The sequence below is a fragment of the Cetorhinus maximus genome, chromosome 8, assembly GCF_964194155.1.
Source record: "Cetorhinus maximus chromosome 8, sCetMax3.hap1.1, whole genome shotgun sequence".
Lineage (NCBI taxonomy): Eukaryota > Metazoa > Chordata > Chondrichthyes > Lamniformes > Cetorhinidae > Cetorhinus > Cetorhinus maximus.
Genome location: NC_135886.1, coordinates 24,376,081 through 24,393,438, shown reverse-complemented (window position 1 = coordinate 24,393,438; position 17,358 = coordinate 24,376,081). Strand labels below are relative to the sequence as shown.

The window sequence follows — 17,358 nt, the reverse complement described above, 5'->3', positions numbered from 1 at the left end:
AGCGCCAGATTCAAGCAGTGGCCACCATTGATAATACAAGCAGTCCCCAAAGAAGAGGAGGTTGTGGAGCTGGAAGGAAATCTTGTGGCACAGCAGGTAGCATCTCAGCCTCTGAGCCAGGACCTCTGGGTCAAGTCCCACTCCAGGACCTGATGGCCAAGGAAGGTGCATTCATAACGTGGCCAAACAGGTTGAGATTTTTTATTTATCCTTTCATGGGATGCGGGCATCGTTGGGAAGCCAGCATTTGTTGCCCATCCTTAATTGCTGTTGAACTGAATGTCTTACTAGGCCATTTCAGAGGGCAGTTAAGAGTCAACCACATAAAGGCCAGACTGGGTAAAGATGGCAGATTTCCTTCCCTAAAGGGCATTAGTGAACCAGATGGGCTTTTACAACAATCGATGATAGTTTCATGGTCACCATTAGTGAGATTTGCTTTCAATTCCATATTTTGTTAACTGAATTTAAATTCCACCAGTTACTGTGGTGGGATTTGAAACTGTGTGCCCAGATCATTAGCCTGGGCCGCTAGATTACTAGTCCATTACCACTACACCACCATCTCTTGTTGAGTTGAGTATCAATCTGCAAATACGTCCAACATATGCCTATGGCAGGTGGTAAGAGTAGGAGAGATTTCTGTTCAACCTTATGATGGAAAGAAAATTGGAGTTTCTACCTTCACTAGCTCTGGACTACAACATGCATATAAAAGTGCATGTTGCCACAGTAACTCCTTGGGTGTTGATTGGCTCAGTTGGTTGGGCAGCCAGTGTGGATCAGGTTGTCACAGCAGCACAGTGGTTTGATCCCTGTTCCAACTGGTGTGGATTTGGGACCTGCCTCCTTGCCCTACCCATCTGGAGGTCATGGCATTGTGCGTCAGACCTGGGGCAGGGAAATGAAGAAGAAGAAGAGGATGATGATAAAGCTGGACTTTGAGTTAAGTCCAGGGTATTGGTGGGATCTGGCTGGCAGAACCCAGTGAGGGAGGAGGGGTGAGTGAGGGGATGTGGGTTGGTTTTGAGCTACTGAGAGATACTGGGGCAAGTGTTAAAGGGCGGTATGACCTTGTGGGGGGGGGGGGGGGGGTGGTGGCTTTGATGGGCACTAGGGATCCCCAAAGGAGGTCTCCCCACCCCCACACAATAAAAGCCACCAGGCTATCCATTTGGATTGGGCCTCCCCCTGCTATGGGTAAAATAACAGCAGAGGCATAATGAGACACTTAGGTGTCCATTAATTGGCTAATTAAGCTGCCTGACGCCTTCCCACCTACCTTAAAATTGGAGACAGGTTGGTTGGCTGGTGGGAAGGTGATGCAAAGGCCACACATTGCATTTTACGAGCTCCCCCACCTTCAAACACACCAGCGGGAGGAGTATAAAATCCAGCCCACAGTACGAGTGGTAGAAGCACTTTCTTAAGAGGGCAAACAAAAGAACATTGGGCCAGGATTTACTGGAGCGTGCCCAGTTGGTTAAACCTTGGTGAACAACAGACTCACTAACAGTGAGTCTTCTTAATCATCTAGATCTAAGGATTTAAAAATTAAAACATGGGCAGTGGGGGTGGTAGGGTGGGCAGGGATGGAAGTGTAGTGAGAAGTAGGGTGAAATCAAATGTCAAATCAGGTACTGAAAGAGAAATAAAGAGAAAGAATGATTGTATAAAGAGTGAGAGAAGAAGAGACAAAAAGACAGAAATATGAACAAAACCTTCTCATTTAAAATTTTACACGACTAAAGGTGACAACAACCTGAAGAAATGGGAATCCACACTTTTAATTGTTCATTTTCTGGGCAAGAAAGGCTTAACAGTCATTAACAGTTATCACATAATTATAAAGGTACTAATACAAGACTCAACTTTCTGTGACAAGTTTAATGAGGAATTAATTAATTTTTGAAACTCCAATAGAGGTTAAAGGTGAGATATCATTTTCAAGAAGCTAACAGCAGAGCAACACAAATCATCCAGCAAGTTGAGGCCATTCACAACTCAGGGGGCAACTCTTTCTCACCACAAGTTGCTGACCATTTGTATTTTAACAACAGCATGCATTAACACATGCTATTTTGTCAGCAAATTCTGGCCCAACATATCCTGTGTCCAATTGTGATCAAACTAGAGAAACTCTCCCTCTTAAATTAACTTGGATTAAGCAAACAACATTTTAAAGGGCGTTTAAACAGAATACAAGATTTTTGAAAGGAAGAGCTAAGTAAAAGCTAAACAATAAGAAAACAGGGTAGGCGCAGCCTAGTAACATATTAGCATAGATAGAAGATGGGCTGGCTGGCAGAAAGCAGGGAGTATGCATAAATCGTTCTTTTTCGGATTGGCAAGATGTGACGAGCGGAGTCCCACAGGGATCTGTGCTGGGGCCTCAACTTTTTACGATTTACGTCGATGACTTAGATGAGGGGAGCAAAGGCATGGTAGCTAATTTTGCAGATGACACAAAGATACGTAGGAAAGTATGTTGTGAAGAGGATATGAGAGGTTGCAGATGGATATTGGTAGGTTGACTGAGTGGGCAAATATCTGGAAAATTGAGTTTAATATGGGATAATGTGAAGCTTTAACTTCGGCAGGAATGGATAATGGCTGCATAATTCTGAGGTACAGAGGAATCTAGGTGTTCTGGTACGAATCACAAAAAGTTAGTATACAGGTACGGCAGATGATTCAGAAGGCTAATGTAATGGTATCCTTTATTACGAGACAGATTGAACATAAAGGTAAGGATAAACAGAATTACCTGGAAAAACTCAGCAGGTCTGGCAGCATCGGTGGAGAAGAAAAGAGCTGACGTTTCGGGTCCACATGACCCTTCAACAGAACTGAAGGGTTCTGTTGAAGGGTCATGTGGACCCGAAACGTCAGCTCTTTTCTTCTCCACCGATGCTGCCAGACCTGCTGAGTTTTTCCAGGTAATTCTGTTTTTGTTTTGGATTTCCAGCATCCGCAGTAGCTTTTTGTTTTTATATAAAGGTAAGGATGTAATGTTTCAGTTATACAGGGCATTGGTGAAAATGCTCCTCAAATACTGTGGACAGTTTTGGTCTCATTTAAGGAAGGATGTAAATGCATTGGAGGCGGTTCAGATTAGGTTTACTAGATTGATACCTGGAATGAGTGGGTTGTCTTATGAGGAAAGATTGGACAGACTGGGCTTGTTTCCACTGGAGTTTAGAAGACTGAGGGTTGATTTGATTAAAGTATACAATATCCTAAACAGTCTTGACAAGGTGGACATTGAAAGGATGTTTCCTCTTGTGAGTGAGTCAAGAACTAGGGGGCACTGTTTTAAAATTAGGGGTCGCCATTTTAGGACAGAGATGAGGAGAAATTTTTTCTCTCAGAAGATTGTGCGACTTTGGAACTCTGCCTCAGAAGGTGGTGGAGGCAGGGTCATTGAATATTTTTAAGGCAGAGGTAGATAGATTTTTGTTAGGCAAGGGAATCAAAGGTTAGTGGGGGTAGATGGGAATGTGGTCACAAGAAGGTCAGCCGTGATCTTACTGAATCGCGGAGAAGGCTTGAGGGGCCGAATGGTCTACTCCTGTTCCTATTTCTTATGTTCTAGTAACTAATGGCAAAATGGTAGATGTTAAGGAATGAGTTTAAATTGCATTTAGTTATGCACAGAACAAATTCCAAGTAACATATAGCACAGTTAATTCATGTCATTTTCAACTTCACCATCTGGGTAGTAACCTGGCGAAATCAAGGTGTAGAATGAAAATCAGATGGGTTCTACAATGGGTGGGTGACCCATTCTGCCAGGTTACCACCCTGATGGTGAAGCTGAAAATTGCCTCCATAGTTTTTGAGATGCTATAACAGAAAAATCATCACCTAAGTTGGGCACAATACAGTTTGTACTATCAAAAAATATTCTGGTGTTTTGAGATAGTGTGACAATACCTGCAATCAAGCATAGAGAGATATGACAAAGAAGACCATTCCATTACGGAAAGCATTAATTCATTTCAAAGCAACAGTGAAAGTATTCAAAGATTTGCATGATTTATTATGTTATTTTATATTATTTACTTTTCACTTATTTACATATAATTATGGTCATTTGCTGCTGGCCTCATTACCTGTCAAGAACAATTTTGCTTATCTTGGTGAAAGTTTGATTGCAAGTAATCTTTCTTGTCCACAAAATAATGTGCGATCAAATATTATTCCCTTGCAGTTTGTGCCATTTCGTGATTACATTGACCGCACAGGAAACCATGTGCTTAGCATGGCTCGACTGGCTAAGGACGTTCTAGCTGAGATTCCAGACCAGTTTATTTCCTACATGAAAACTCGAAGCATCAAGCCCAACCCTGCCCCACCACCGTACACACCTACAGGCCTTGGTGTTCACACACAGATCTGACAGACACCATTTCTAGGATACCTAAACCTGCCAGAAGTGGCTTGTGATGTTTAATGTGTTGATTGTTCATCTGCTGTCGTCAGATGCCAAGAAAGCAGAACATCTTGAGATGTTTCATGTACTCAATTGTGAGATTTGTTCTACAAGTACAATATTGTTGAGTGATTAAGGTTGACCAAAATAAAGGGACCAAATCCATTTTCTTTGAAGAGAGAATAACAAAGAAAGACTGGAAAAAGTTGTGAAGACTTGTGTTGAAGCTTCAGAAGGGAATGGTTATCAGTCCACCCAAGAAGTGAAGCCAGATAACAGATGTGGAATATAGTAAGTAGAACATGCAGAGCAAATTGAAGACTTGCAGGTGGTTTACTTAATGAATAGTTTGATGACATCAGTACCGTTTGAACATTGTCTGTTTTGTCTCTTGAAGTTTACAAATTGATTCTTTCTACGATCTAAATGGTTTATATAATGCAGAACCTCTTTTAGGCAATTGTTTCGAAAATCAATAGCAATTTGTCATGTTTCATTGTTTGCTGCATCTACTAGTGGTTTTTTTGTAGGTTTTGTGATTAGTTTGGAAGTCCCTTTAGGCCAAATAAGTAAAATTTTAAGGGGGTTATATACTGCTCAATGTAAATTCTATGCCCTGAGCTCCACCAAACCATGCAAATATGGTAGATGTGAAACTGAAGGTGATAATTATAAAGAATGATATATTTGATCTTTGTGTGAAAAGGAACCCTTTCTATTTGATATAAAGGACAGAACTTTCAGCTTCCATGAGGGGTGTGAAACAGGCAGTAGTGAATTGGCCACCCATGATACAGGATGTTTATAAAGTCCTTGTGCAAACTTAAATGTTAATAACTTTGGATGTACATGCCATAGAGGCAAACTGTAAATGGCATCGGAAAGAATAATTCATGAAGTATTAAAACAAAGCAGTTCGAATTTCTAGGCTTCAACATAACTTCCACCTTTTATGAAACATTATTCACTCCAATTTTCTTAAGCTGACCTTCTAAGTAAGATCATAAGAAATAAGAGGAGGTTAAGGTCATTTAGCACATCGAGCCTGCTCCGCCATTCAATAAGATCATGGCTGATCTGATTGTGGCCTTAACTCCACTTTCCTGCCTGACCACCCCCGATAACTCTTGACTCCCTTGTAGATCAAAAAATCTGTTTAACTCTGCCTTGAATATATTTGATGATTCAGCCTCCACTGCTCTCTGGGGAAGAGAATTGCAAAATCGCACGACCCTCTGAGAGAAATAGTTCCTCCCTATCTCTGTCATAAATGGGCAATCCTTAGTTTTAATCTGTGGCCTCTAGTTACAGGCACCTCCACAAGGGGAAACGTTCTCCCTGCATCCACCCTGTCAAGACACCTCAGAATATTATATATTTCAATAAGATCACTTCTCATTTTCCTAAATTCCAATGAGTATAGGGTTGCCTACTCAACCTTTCCTCATAAGAGAACTTCATCATACCAGGAATCAGATGATGAACATTCCCTGAACTGCTTCCAATGCAATAATATCCCTCCTTAACTAAAGAGAGCAAAACTGTACACAGTACTCCAGATGCGCTCTCACTAAGGCCTTATACAGCTGTAGCTAGACTTCCCTACTTTTATTCTCCATTCCCCTTGCAATAAAGGCCAACATCTCATTTACCTTCTGTTATGATATAGCAAGTGGTATTTGCTAGTCTGACCAAATCCACAAAGGAAACTTGGCCACACTATCACAACAATTTTGCAATTTGTATTTATTACAAGAAGGTTTGTGCACTGAATTCAGAAGTAATGAGTCCACTAACACCTTTAGAGATTAAAAAAATTAAATTAAAACATTTATTAACAAAAGAAAATAATAAAATACATAGATAAGATTACAGTTACTTATTATAACAATTCCCAAAATTCCTGCTTAACCAGACTCCCAACTATACATCCCCTTTAAGGCAACAGTCTGAAATAGATTTTAAATTTATAGAAACAATCCAGCAAGGTTACCACAAGCACCCACTCGACAGTGGAATTCCAAAGGCTTTTACCATAACTTTGGTTACTAGAATAGCAGACTTCTGCAAAGTAGCTAGAGGCGTTTCCCCAAGTCTGTTTCACATGGTGTACCTTTCAGATCTCACACTGCCACACCTCATACAGCCTTCCATCCTTCTTTAAATATATTTCTTCTTCTTTGATTTGTAAATCCCATTGTTACCCCATGTCTTTGGAAGTTACTTTTCCTATAATATAAAAATCTTTTATGTTGTCATTATGGTCAGCACTTTTGGGAAAAATCAACGTAATAACCTAGCCAGTCGTAATTATCTTGTCAGTTGTAAAAACCTTATCTTGTCTCTTTGAAAATCCAACAACTTTTCCCTTTATCTTAAAATGCAAACTTCATTCACACCCTATCTGCTGACATCACCCTAGCTCATTGATTAGCATTTCAAATGCCTTTTTACACCTAACGCTTTTGATCATTTCAATCTTGCAGTCTACCTGTCTAATTTAGTTATATCAGCCACACACAGAACTACACACACACACATAAGCCTACTTTACAATTTCACACAATAATATTATGAAAAATATGATAGTTTTGTGACACTTTCTAATTACTTGCTGTACCTGCATACTAGCTTTATGTAATTCATGTACGAAGACACCCAGACCCCTCTGTACCACAGATTTCTGCAGTCTCTCTCCATTAAATAATATTCTGTTTTTCTATTCCTCTTGCTAAAGTGGACAAGCTCACATTTTCTCACACTATACTCCATTTGCCAGATTTTTGTCCACTCACTTAACCTTTGTTGTCCCTTTGGAGACTTTTTGTACCCTCCTCAAAACTTGCTATCCTACCTATCTTTGTGGCATCAATAAATTTAGTTACTGTACACTCTGTCCCTCCATCTAATTCATTAATATAGATTGTAAATAGTTGAGGCCCTAGCAATGATCCCTATGGCACTCTACTAGTTACTGTTTGCCAACTCAAAAATGATCCATTTATCTCAACTCTCTCCTTCCTGTTAGCTAACCAATCTTCTATCCATGCTAATATATCACCCCAACACCATGAGCTCTTGTACAGTAACCTTTTATGCAGCACCTTATCAAATACCTTTTGAAAATCCAAAGACACCATGGGCAGAATTTGTTGCTCGTCGGGCGGGCGTGTGCCTGACCCGAACGAGCGTAAAATGATGCGTGATGACATCCCAACGTCATCACACACTCGCGAGATATTTCTGTCAGCGAGTATGCACAGGAGTCAGAGCCACGCCCGCCATTAATTAAGACGGAAGTTAAGGGCCTTAAGAACCCAAATGACGCCGATTTAACATTGCCCGTGCAATTTTGCACTCGTCGTGCAGTCAAAAAAGGTGGGCGGGCAGCCCACAATTTGCAAAACCCCATCCAAGGATGGGATAAAAAGGGTCAGCAGCATTGCCAGTGTGAGTAGTGAGGAGTTTGGGAGATAGTTTGCTGCTGGTGGCTTATTGGCACTTGGCAGCTTCATCTCTGTTCAGGGCTTCATTTTTAGCATTTCCACGTGTCATTTCAGGACTCATTGGTGTCTCCAAGGCCCCCTGAGGATACCTTCCAGGTATCAGACAGCCTTTGTTACCTTGGTAATGGGGATTGTGATCACTGCTGGTGGCACCTCCTCTGAGGAGAAAGAGAGGGGCAGAAGGGAGAGGAGGCCGGGTGTCCCAATGCAGCTTCCAGGGGAGGGATCTGTGGGAGGAGAGGTGCAGGGCCAGCAGGTAGTCCAAAGCGTAAGGGGCCGCAGAAGACACCACTATCCTGCTGCCAGGGTTTACAGGTGGCGATGCAGCTACCTCAATATGGCTGAGGTGCAATGCCAAAGGAGGCTTCACCTCTTAAGGGAGACAGTGACCTCTATTTGTCAGATGATTGATGAGATCACCTCCGACTGTGTGGGTGGACACGCCATGCCAGTGGCTCTGAAGATCACAGTGGCCCTCAACTTCTATGCCAGAGGCTCTTTCCAGGGCTCAGTGGGGGGGTCTATGTGGAGTTTCCCAATCAGCTGTCCACAGTTGCGTCAAGCTGGTGACAGAAGCTCTGTTCAGACAGGTATTGACTTTCCTTCATTTCCGTATGGACGAGGCCAGCCAGGCTGAGTGAGCCAGAGGCTTTGCAGTGAATGCTGTGTTCCCACGTGTCCAGGGTGCAATCGATTGCACACGTGTGGCCCTCAAGGCGCCCGCAGGTCAGCCAGGTGCCTTTGTTAATAGGAAAGGGTTCCACTCCATGAATGTGCAGATAGTGTGACCACAGGATGCAGATTCTGCGAGTCTGTGCAAGGTACCCTGGCAGCTCCCATGATGCGTGCATCCAGAGACACTCCCAGGTGCTGAGGCTGTTCAGTGCTCCAGCCTGACTGGATGGATGGCTGCTCGGTGACAAGGGCTATCCCTTGAAATGCTCATGAAGCCGGTCCGCCACTCAAGAACAGAGGCAGAGCAGCGGTACAACAGGAGCCATGCCTCCACAAGGGCGGTTGTAGAGAGAACCATAGGACTTCTCAAGATGCGCCTCCGATGCCTGGACCATTCAGTGGGAGCACCACAATACCCCCCAGGGTGGGTGTCGCTGACCGTGGTTGCATGTTGCACTCTCCACAATCTGGCACTGGCAAGGGGGGACCCACTGGAGGAAGAGGATCTTGACACAGCACCACAGGCCACAGAGGATGAATCCAGTAGTGAGTCAGAAGAGGAGCATGGTGAGGAGAGTGCTGAGGGCATAAAGCCAGACCTCAGTAATCTTCAGGGAGGCAGGGTCTCCAGGGACGCCTTGATCCAATGCTCCTTCAACTAGGCTGCCAAATTAGCACTGCCACCTCATGCCAGGGCTGCTGCCACCATCCTGGATCCCATAAATGACCCTTTCCTTTGCCCCCAAGATACACTCAGTGCCTGTGCAATAAAGTTTTGTGCCACCCACATCTACCATTACATACTGGCATACCCTGCACCTACAAAACAAATGAAGCATACTCAGGCCAACAACACAAAAGCAAATGTAATATAATGTTGGCACTCACAGATTATGAGCAGAACAATATCAGGTGTTGATGGTCACACCATTAAAAAAGGGAAAAAAAATGGGAAAACAAAAGATCACCCGTGACCAGCCCCTCTTGTGCTTATGATGCTTTAAACTTGCGTTTGCGAGCGCTACGCCTAGGTGCTTCCCCACCTTATAGCACCGGCATTGGAGACAGCCTGCTGACTATGCTGTCCTGTTGGCCTTGATGACCTTGGTGGTCGTCCTTTAGCCAGTGGATCCTGTGCTGGCCCCGCCTGGGAGGGAGTGGCCAGTGCCACGGCTGGCAACTCCCCAGTCGCCACAGCCTCACGGCCACTGGCAGAGGGGCGGAGGTGCTGCTGCCATCATCCGGACCACCCTGAGAGGAGCCCGCAGAGACGACAAGCAGCTTGGGCGTCAACGTAAGGTCACTGTGGACTTCCCTGCTTGCCATTGATGGATGGGCAGCTAGATGGGATACTGGGTGAGTCATCCATCACACACATGGACACTGACCACCTGAGGTCAGTGCCTGTGTGAGGATTTGCATGTCCAAGTGCAATCCCAGGAATCCCTGATTCTGTTATTGGAGCAGCCTCTCCATGAGAGTCGCCACTCTCTCAATGAAGGAGGCAGTGTGCCTGGCCATGAGGGCCACCGCAGTGCTCACGCTCGTGTAACTACTATTACTATACTCCCATGAGTATTCACTCCCATGAATATTCACTATTTCTTATCTCCACTCAAACTGGTTCTACATCTTGCTCTTCTGAACCAAGGTCAACTCCCACTACTGAACTAATCTCATATTTAATAACACAGCTGCCCCAACACACTTTTTCCTTCTGTCCTTCCAAAATATCAAATATTTTTGAATATTCAGGTCCCAAACTTGGCCATCTTGCAACCACGCCTCTGTAATGGCTTGCAGATCATACTTATTTACTTTTATTTATGCTATCAGTTCATCCATTTTATTACTAATGCTATGTGCATTCAGATACAGAACCTTTAATTTTGTCTTTTTACTGTTCTTCAACACTCTGACCTTTTCTGCTGGTACACTCTTAATTACGTACGCTCTGTCCCTTTCTGTCACACTCTGTCCCTTTCTGTTCTCCCCCCTCCCCCTCCCACTACTGTCACCATTTTCAATTAGTTTCAACATCTTTAACTTAAATAGAAAGGGAAATCAAAGGGGCGTCTTACAGACTGCTGATCCACTACTGCCTGTTTTACAGCCCTCCCACTGCTCTCCATCGAAGTTGAAAGTTCTGGCAAAAAATGTTTAAATTCCTCATTGTGCTTGATACAACTTTGTTTAACTCCCTGGCTATGCTTAAGTTTGGAATGTACAAAATCAAACATTTTATTTTACTATGGACTCTAAATCAAGGAAATTCAGCTCAATTAATTAATTTCTACCATCCAGTCCAGTCCTAATTCTGTAAAAAAAATAAAATAATATCCTTCTATAATACAGTGACAATCAACAATTAGATTGCAACAAATATTTTGTATGTAGACCTAATTAGAAGCACAATTACTGCACGAGAACCACTGCAGCATAATTACACTTATGTGTGGCTTGTTTCAAAACTATCTTTAAACAGTGAGGGTTTACAATTGCATGCAAATTCAGATTTTATCCTTAATACTGCCTTGTTCGTTTGAGATGGATGTGTGTTAGTTCATGTGGACAGAGCTGTCCTCTGGCCTATCTTTTTTGTATCTCATAATCAACTCTTTACATTTTTGCCACTTTTATAACCTGTTCCATATAACATTTCTCTTTGTTTCACACAGACTGATAGGCAGTAATGGTAGATACATAAAGCTGTCTTCATTTTTAAAACAGTTTAACAATCTGACTTATTGGAGGTACATCAATGATAACAGATTCATCTCTGGTACTTTCTAATTGCAATCTTTGTAGGACAACAGAGTTGCAAGTCAATTGAAGTCTGAAAAAACAGTTTTCCCCTTATTTCTAGAATGTTTTGCTTTAAGTAACAATGCGAAATTTGCCTAAACTAACTCAGCACTGCCTCTACTGTACAAAGACACAAAGTTCTGATCCTTATCAATGCACAAGATAGCCAACTTTTTCACAGTGCAAAAGTTTACAACAAAACTCTTAATGAGGAGTGTCACTTAATGAGGAAGTATTATAAAAGTAAAATACTGCTTGGCTAAAGTCTGTCACATTAAAAAGAAGTGCTGAGTAGATCTTTGCCCTTAAAGATGGCATTCAGATCTCAGGAGCTTCGATTGTCAAGTCTCCCAACAGGGTGAGACCTATGTGAATGACATATTCAATCAATCTCTTCTCTACCTACTGACTATAGTGAGCTAGAATCAGCATAATTCTCACAGTTGGATCTTGATTCTGATGCTGAAACACATAACAGGACTCAGAACCAGTTTCGAAGATGTAACTGGGGGTTGATTTTAACCCTCCCTGTTTTGATGGAAACTGGGAAGATTTTTTAACGAAGCAAATTGCTTAGTCAGTCAGAATGCAACTCCTTTCCATTGCCTCAACCTGAGGCATCAAACTGGAAGTCTCATGAATGCATCCTATTACATAAATTTTACGTTAATTGAGTCTGAGCAAGGGAGCTACCATGTCTTTTCAATCAGATCAGCAGCTTGTTGAAAGGATGGCGAGGCTGGCCACATGCCAAAAAATGTCCCTTCTAGGGCCAGGATCTCAAATCACTCACACGTCACTCGTGCAATTATCAAGAATCAACATTGAACCAAATGAACTTTACCAGCAGAACTGAAATGTCTTTTTCCAACCTACAATTGCATCTATTCTAGCCACTGACTACAGCTCTTGGGCTTTGATATAACTTCTCCTAAATAATTGCAAATTAAACAAAAGCATGGGGGACAGTAATTCCCTGTGCATTCTCCATGACAATGCCTCAACCAATCAGAGTGAATTTGCCAACCAACCTGCGCCCTTTTCTCATGCAGTATAAATTGTTGTGCCTTTTGAAATTTGCGTCTGTCCTGTTGAGTGCAAAACAAAAGGTTTCAACAGCATGTCTCTTTTTTCAGCAATATTCAAGTTCTGTCCCACCAAGTGACTATATATGCATATTAATACAATAAGCCCTTTACTTGCTATTCTTAAGTATCATTGAGGAAAGCACTATTAGTGACAATTAAGTTTGTTATTTGCTGAAACATCATTATGAATGAACAATCTAATTTTGGCATATATAATAATGCACTAAAATATAAATGTTCATTTAATTATGTTTTCATCTCATCAGTAGCTCTCACCTTTCTACATCTTATCGAGAAGTTGTCAAAGTTATTTGCAGTCAAGGCCAAATGGTTCTCTTCAAAGGTCATTGAACTTCTGTGTAATCTGCATTATCATAATTTCCTAATCTGAGCATTTAACTGTGTGAGTCAAATCAGTCATAAATTATAAATTGACTTCACTCCTTGCTAACACATTTTATGCAGATTATATTACCAAAGCAAAAAAAAAAATCCTCACTTCTAAGGGTTTTTACAGCCGCTGAAAGGCAAAGTCAAATGTGAAATGCTGTTGTGCTCTGATGTTTGAGAATTGATGAGTTGATGATGCTTGGGAGAGCTTCATGTGATATGAGTTTTGTTTCCACAATTGGTATTCTGCAGCAGTGAATTTGCGTGCGGTAGTGGAAATTTTGCTTTCAAAATTCTAACTGTCAGCTTTCCTTAAAGGCACAGCAGCCTGGATTAACATGGAAAGATTTCAGAGTTGCAGATGATCTTTGAGCTTTTGAGAAAACTGATAAAAAGGATGAAATAAAATCATCCAACAGCACTGCCCTGCCCTCAAGTCACATCAGATATCTGGCTGTATGTGCTTTACACGCTTACATTTTATCAATCTGCAATGTTTTCAAGTTTTCTAGATTTGAAGTACAGAAGTGAACAAGTTCTGCTTTTACTTTTTATGGTTCCCTATTAGGTCATTGTACATCTTTGCTTAGAGCAGTGCACTTTCTTTGGACAACATTGACATTACTGCATGAGTACCAAGTAAGAAATTAAAATGACTGAAGGTTACTTTCAATTATAGAGGATGCTGATTTCTAAATATCAAACCTAAACTCTAGCCAATCATTACTTAAGTTTTCCACTGAAGCATTACTTCTCATTGCCATGACATCCACTGCAATATAAATCACATTTTCAGCAGTATATAATAATTTGGTCTTGCATAATAATGCCAACTAGGATTAACAAATTGGCAGCCACTTTACACTCCGTCCAATTATTTGAGTACACAAGTCACTGCTGATTCACTATCGCACAGTGTATGTTACCACCCAAGACCAATTTCATCTTCAATGTTCATACAATAATACGTAATGAAGATATAGGAGGTAAAGGCCCAGATCTTCCTCTTTCCCAAAATTGGAGCATATCTTCAATTTAGTGAGACTGCTGTTCACTACACAAATGCACTCCTGATCCCAGCCAATCTAATGGCCGCAGATTACCAATTTTGGGGTTGTCATGATGGCGAAACTGTCAGCGTTCACTGCACCTGTTACACTAATAGCAACTTGTGACATCTGCACATATGCTGTGAAATGCATAAATTCAGAAGTTGCTCTCAGTGATTCCCTGCTCCTTCACAGATGCGCTGTTGAAGTCCCTGCAAATGGAAATCTTTTAGATTGACGTGAACTTCCACTTTTAGAATATTAATCTCGCTATTAAAAACCCTTGAAAACATTACGCCTTGTTGAATGAGGTGTAATTAGGGTTTTAATAGTGTACTAAGCTCATAATTATTGATGAACAACCTCACAGGCCCAGAAAAATAATTTTATATTTGTGGAATGTCAAATCCCTCCATTATGATAAAAAATAACCCACAATCTTGTAAAATATTTTTTAAATGAATTAATATCTCAACTTCTACCTTAATCCCATTTCTATGTTCCAATCTTTACTTTTCTATCCGTAAAATGATTAAAAAGTGAGGATAATCAATGGCACTTACTTCCTGATTTGCTGTCTCTGAGAATTCTTCAGCGTGATTGGGTGCTTAACCTGGTTGATGATGCCATTGCTGCTGGATGCCAAAGATCCCCTTAAGCTGGTGCAGGAATCAAAATGACATCGGGAAAGGGAAAATCTTTGTCACAGAGATTGCTGAATCTCTCAGGACAGCATTCCTTGTGGTCAGTGCAAGTGCCATTGCTTCGTTACTGGCCACAAAATCTGGACCATTAAAATAATTTTGATGTATTCCCCAATATCCACCACAGAGTCCACAGGTAGTTGGTGCACAGATTTGCGATAGCAGGTCGCATAGCATCGTTGGCACCATAGCAACTCTTGGAACCAGGGATGGACAGGCATTCCTGACATGTATCATTATTTTGAATCAAAACATTCCAATCCCATTTTCTACTCCTGCAAATTCCAGTTATGCCGATAAATTTTGAAGGGAAGGTGGAAGATCTGCACCAAAGTGTTTAGATCAGTATGATTACCAAGTCTCTTTTTTGATATAAATGAAAATGTTTGTTTTTTCTAATAAATGAAGAGAAATCGTGAAAAAAAAAGCCAGTATTGGCCTGCTTGGATGACATTTCATATCTAAGTCTGTAACGTTGGCCCAGACTAGCAAAAAAGTAGTTTTCCAAAGCATTTCACAATCTAGAAATGTATATAATTTAGACAAGGATCTAGACAGCTTGAAGAGAGAGGGAGGCTTTATTTTAGCAAGCCAGACTAGATTACTCGTATGCTGGATGTGAAAAGATCATGTTGTCCCCTGCCTAGTTCTAGTCGTTTTCTATCTGTATTAACTAGTTTTCCGTCAGCGACTAAATATTTCTCTGCCTACAGTGCTTTATAAAAACTGTTAAAAATTCACTGTTTTAGCTTTCTAGTACAACATTGAGATGGAGTTGCATCTGTGGTCAGACTGGTTCCTATAGGCTGCTTAGATTGAGTGGATAATCATTTCTTACTGCTGCATCTTTGTGTTCTGATGAAAGCTGACATCTGTGCTCCCTGCATCTAACAGGCACTGTTTTACACTATGGATATAGCTTATGGTTTGCACCAACATCGCAGTGGCTGAAATCTATTCTGGAACCTATCTTACACCGAATGCTAAACATTTAACAATGGCTGGAAGTCCAGGTCTGATCTTTTCGAAATCAGCATACCTATAATTCAAAATGAACCGGAGGCACGGCACTTTCTTACCAAGTACTTGCACAGTAATCTCAAAATTTAACTTGCTGTTCACGGTGCAATCAATGGTTCTTGTGCCTCTCAATTAACCCTTTCATTAGTTCTCACTTTGTGATGATTTTTATGAGCTCTGTATAACTTTCGTCCCCTTCCCTTTCATTGTTTAAATCTTATGAATCAAAGATGAAATTATCTGTTTAAAAAGTTAGCACATTTTGATTAGATGATGAGCAAAGAGCACACTTAAACCAAGATTGATCCCATGATCAAATTGATCAGTCAGATCAAATGTGACATCCCAATTAACATATGTATGACTGTCTAATATTAAGCATATAAAGCAAGGTATTTGTGTACTACCAGAACATTTCAAGCTAAAAATTCGATTGGCTCCAAATTGGGTGCAAGGATCACGATGTACGATTAACCTATGTTGATTAAAGTATTGCCGTCAGCATTTGTGCTGCTTGCCAATCAAAACGAAAGGTGGGCATGCTGGCACTAAACATGCTGCCTGTCTCAGGGGACCCAAGTTCCCGCGAGGCTAGTGGTGCTGAAAGCCAGCCTGCACTCTCAGAGATAAGATGCATTCTGACTGCAGCTTGTGGTAGAAGTGATTGTGAAAAAGTTTATGAGCAGGAGTAGAAGTGGAAATGGTGCAACAGACCAGAGATGCACCCTAAAAGTTCTACAGTGGGGATGGACAGAAGGAGAAAGATGCTCTTCCCTCAGGGGACCAAGAGGTTCTCCAGATAGATATTACAAAGACAGTGAAGCAGATAGCCATTGCAGTCAGTGACATTAGTCTAGCTCTGAAGACTTGGGTTTCATGCTGCAAGAAGTTCCATCATCTCACACTGGAAAGACCTGTCGAAGTCAGTGAATGCTTATCGAAATGCTATATTCTTACAAATAAACCACTAGCCTCATACAATGTGCAATTCACCAACCAACAGCCTCTATCAAGCATGGATTAAACCCAACATCTATTGCCTCACGTCACCTTCACACACTTAGCAATGCTGCAAGCCTCACTGTCACACAGCTTGCCCACTATTCAATCATGACAGGCACATCACCTAAACACATTTGAACACACTCGCTGACACAATTGCCTCTCTTGCAGTACAAGGTGGGCCATAATTTGAGGCAGCAGCACCTAACCAGCTGGGCTGAAACATGGCTGCATGGAGATGGTGCTGGCTATCATAGCTGTGGCGACACTGAGGCTGTGGCTAACAGTGAGGCTGAAACCATGGAGAATGATGCTATGTTTATACCTAATCCAACGTCTCACATCTGACTTCCCCCTCATCCTGATATCTCTTCTGATATACATGCTACCAGTGTGTAAGCATGTACCTCATACTCCACCAGCCCGCCCAACCCCCAAATGTTTCTATCACCAAAATTCGACCCATTGCGCCTTTATCCTTTCAGATGCCTAAATACTATCACCTGACAATACAGTAGTGTGGAAGCTTAAAGTACAAAAGGAACAAGAGACTGATGAAGAAAAAACACCTTCATTGCTTTTCACACTTGCAGCCACCAGTTCAGGTAATGGCACTGTGCAAATTACAGAGAGTGGCAGAGATGTGGAAACTGTATGTGGCAAGTCCCTGGGCGAGTAGGCAGC

At 41.6% G+C, this 17,358-nt stretch overlaps 1 protein-coding gene across 2 annotated transcripts in view; it reads left to right on the top strand.

Annotated features, from left to right (window-relative positions):
* LOC144683255 (copine-8-like) overlaps positions 1–5,335 on the top strand; it is a 742,817-nt gene extending 737,482 nt beyond the window's left edge. For both annotated transcript variants that reach the window (XM_078546211.1, XM_078546212.1), the window contains one exon: positions 4,214–5,335. In XM_078546211.1, coding sequence (XP_078402337.1) covers positions 4,214–4,402 — 189 coding nt within the window. In that variant the 3' untranslated portion in view covers positions 4,403–5,335. The remainder of the gene's footprint in view (positions 1–4,213) is intronic.
* The last annotated feature ends 12,023 nt before the right edge of the window (positions 5,336–17,358 follow it).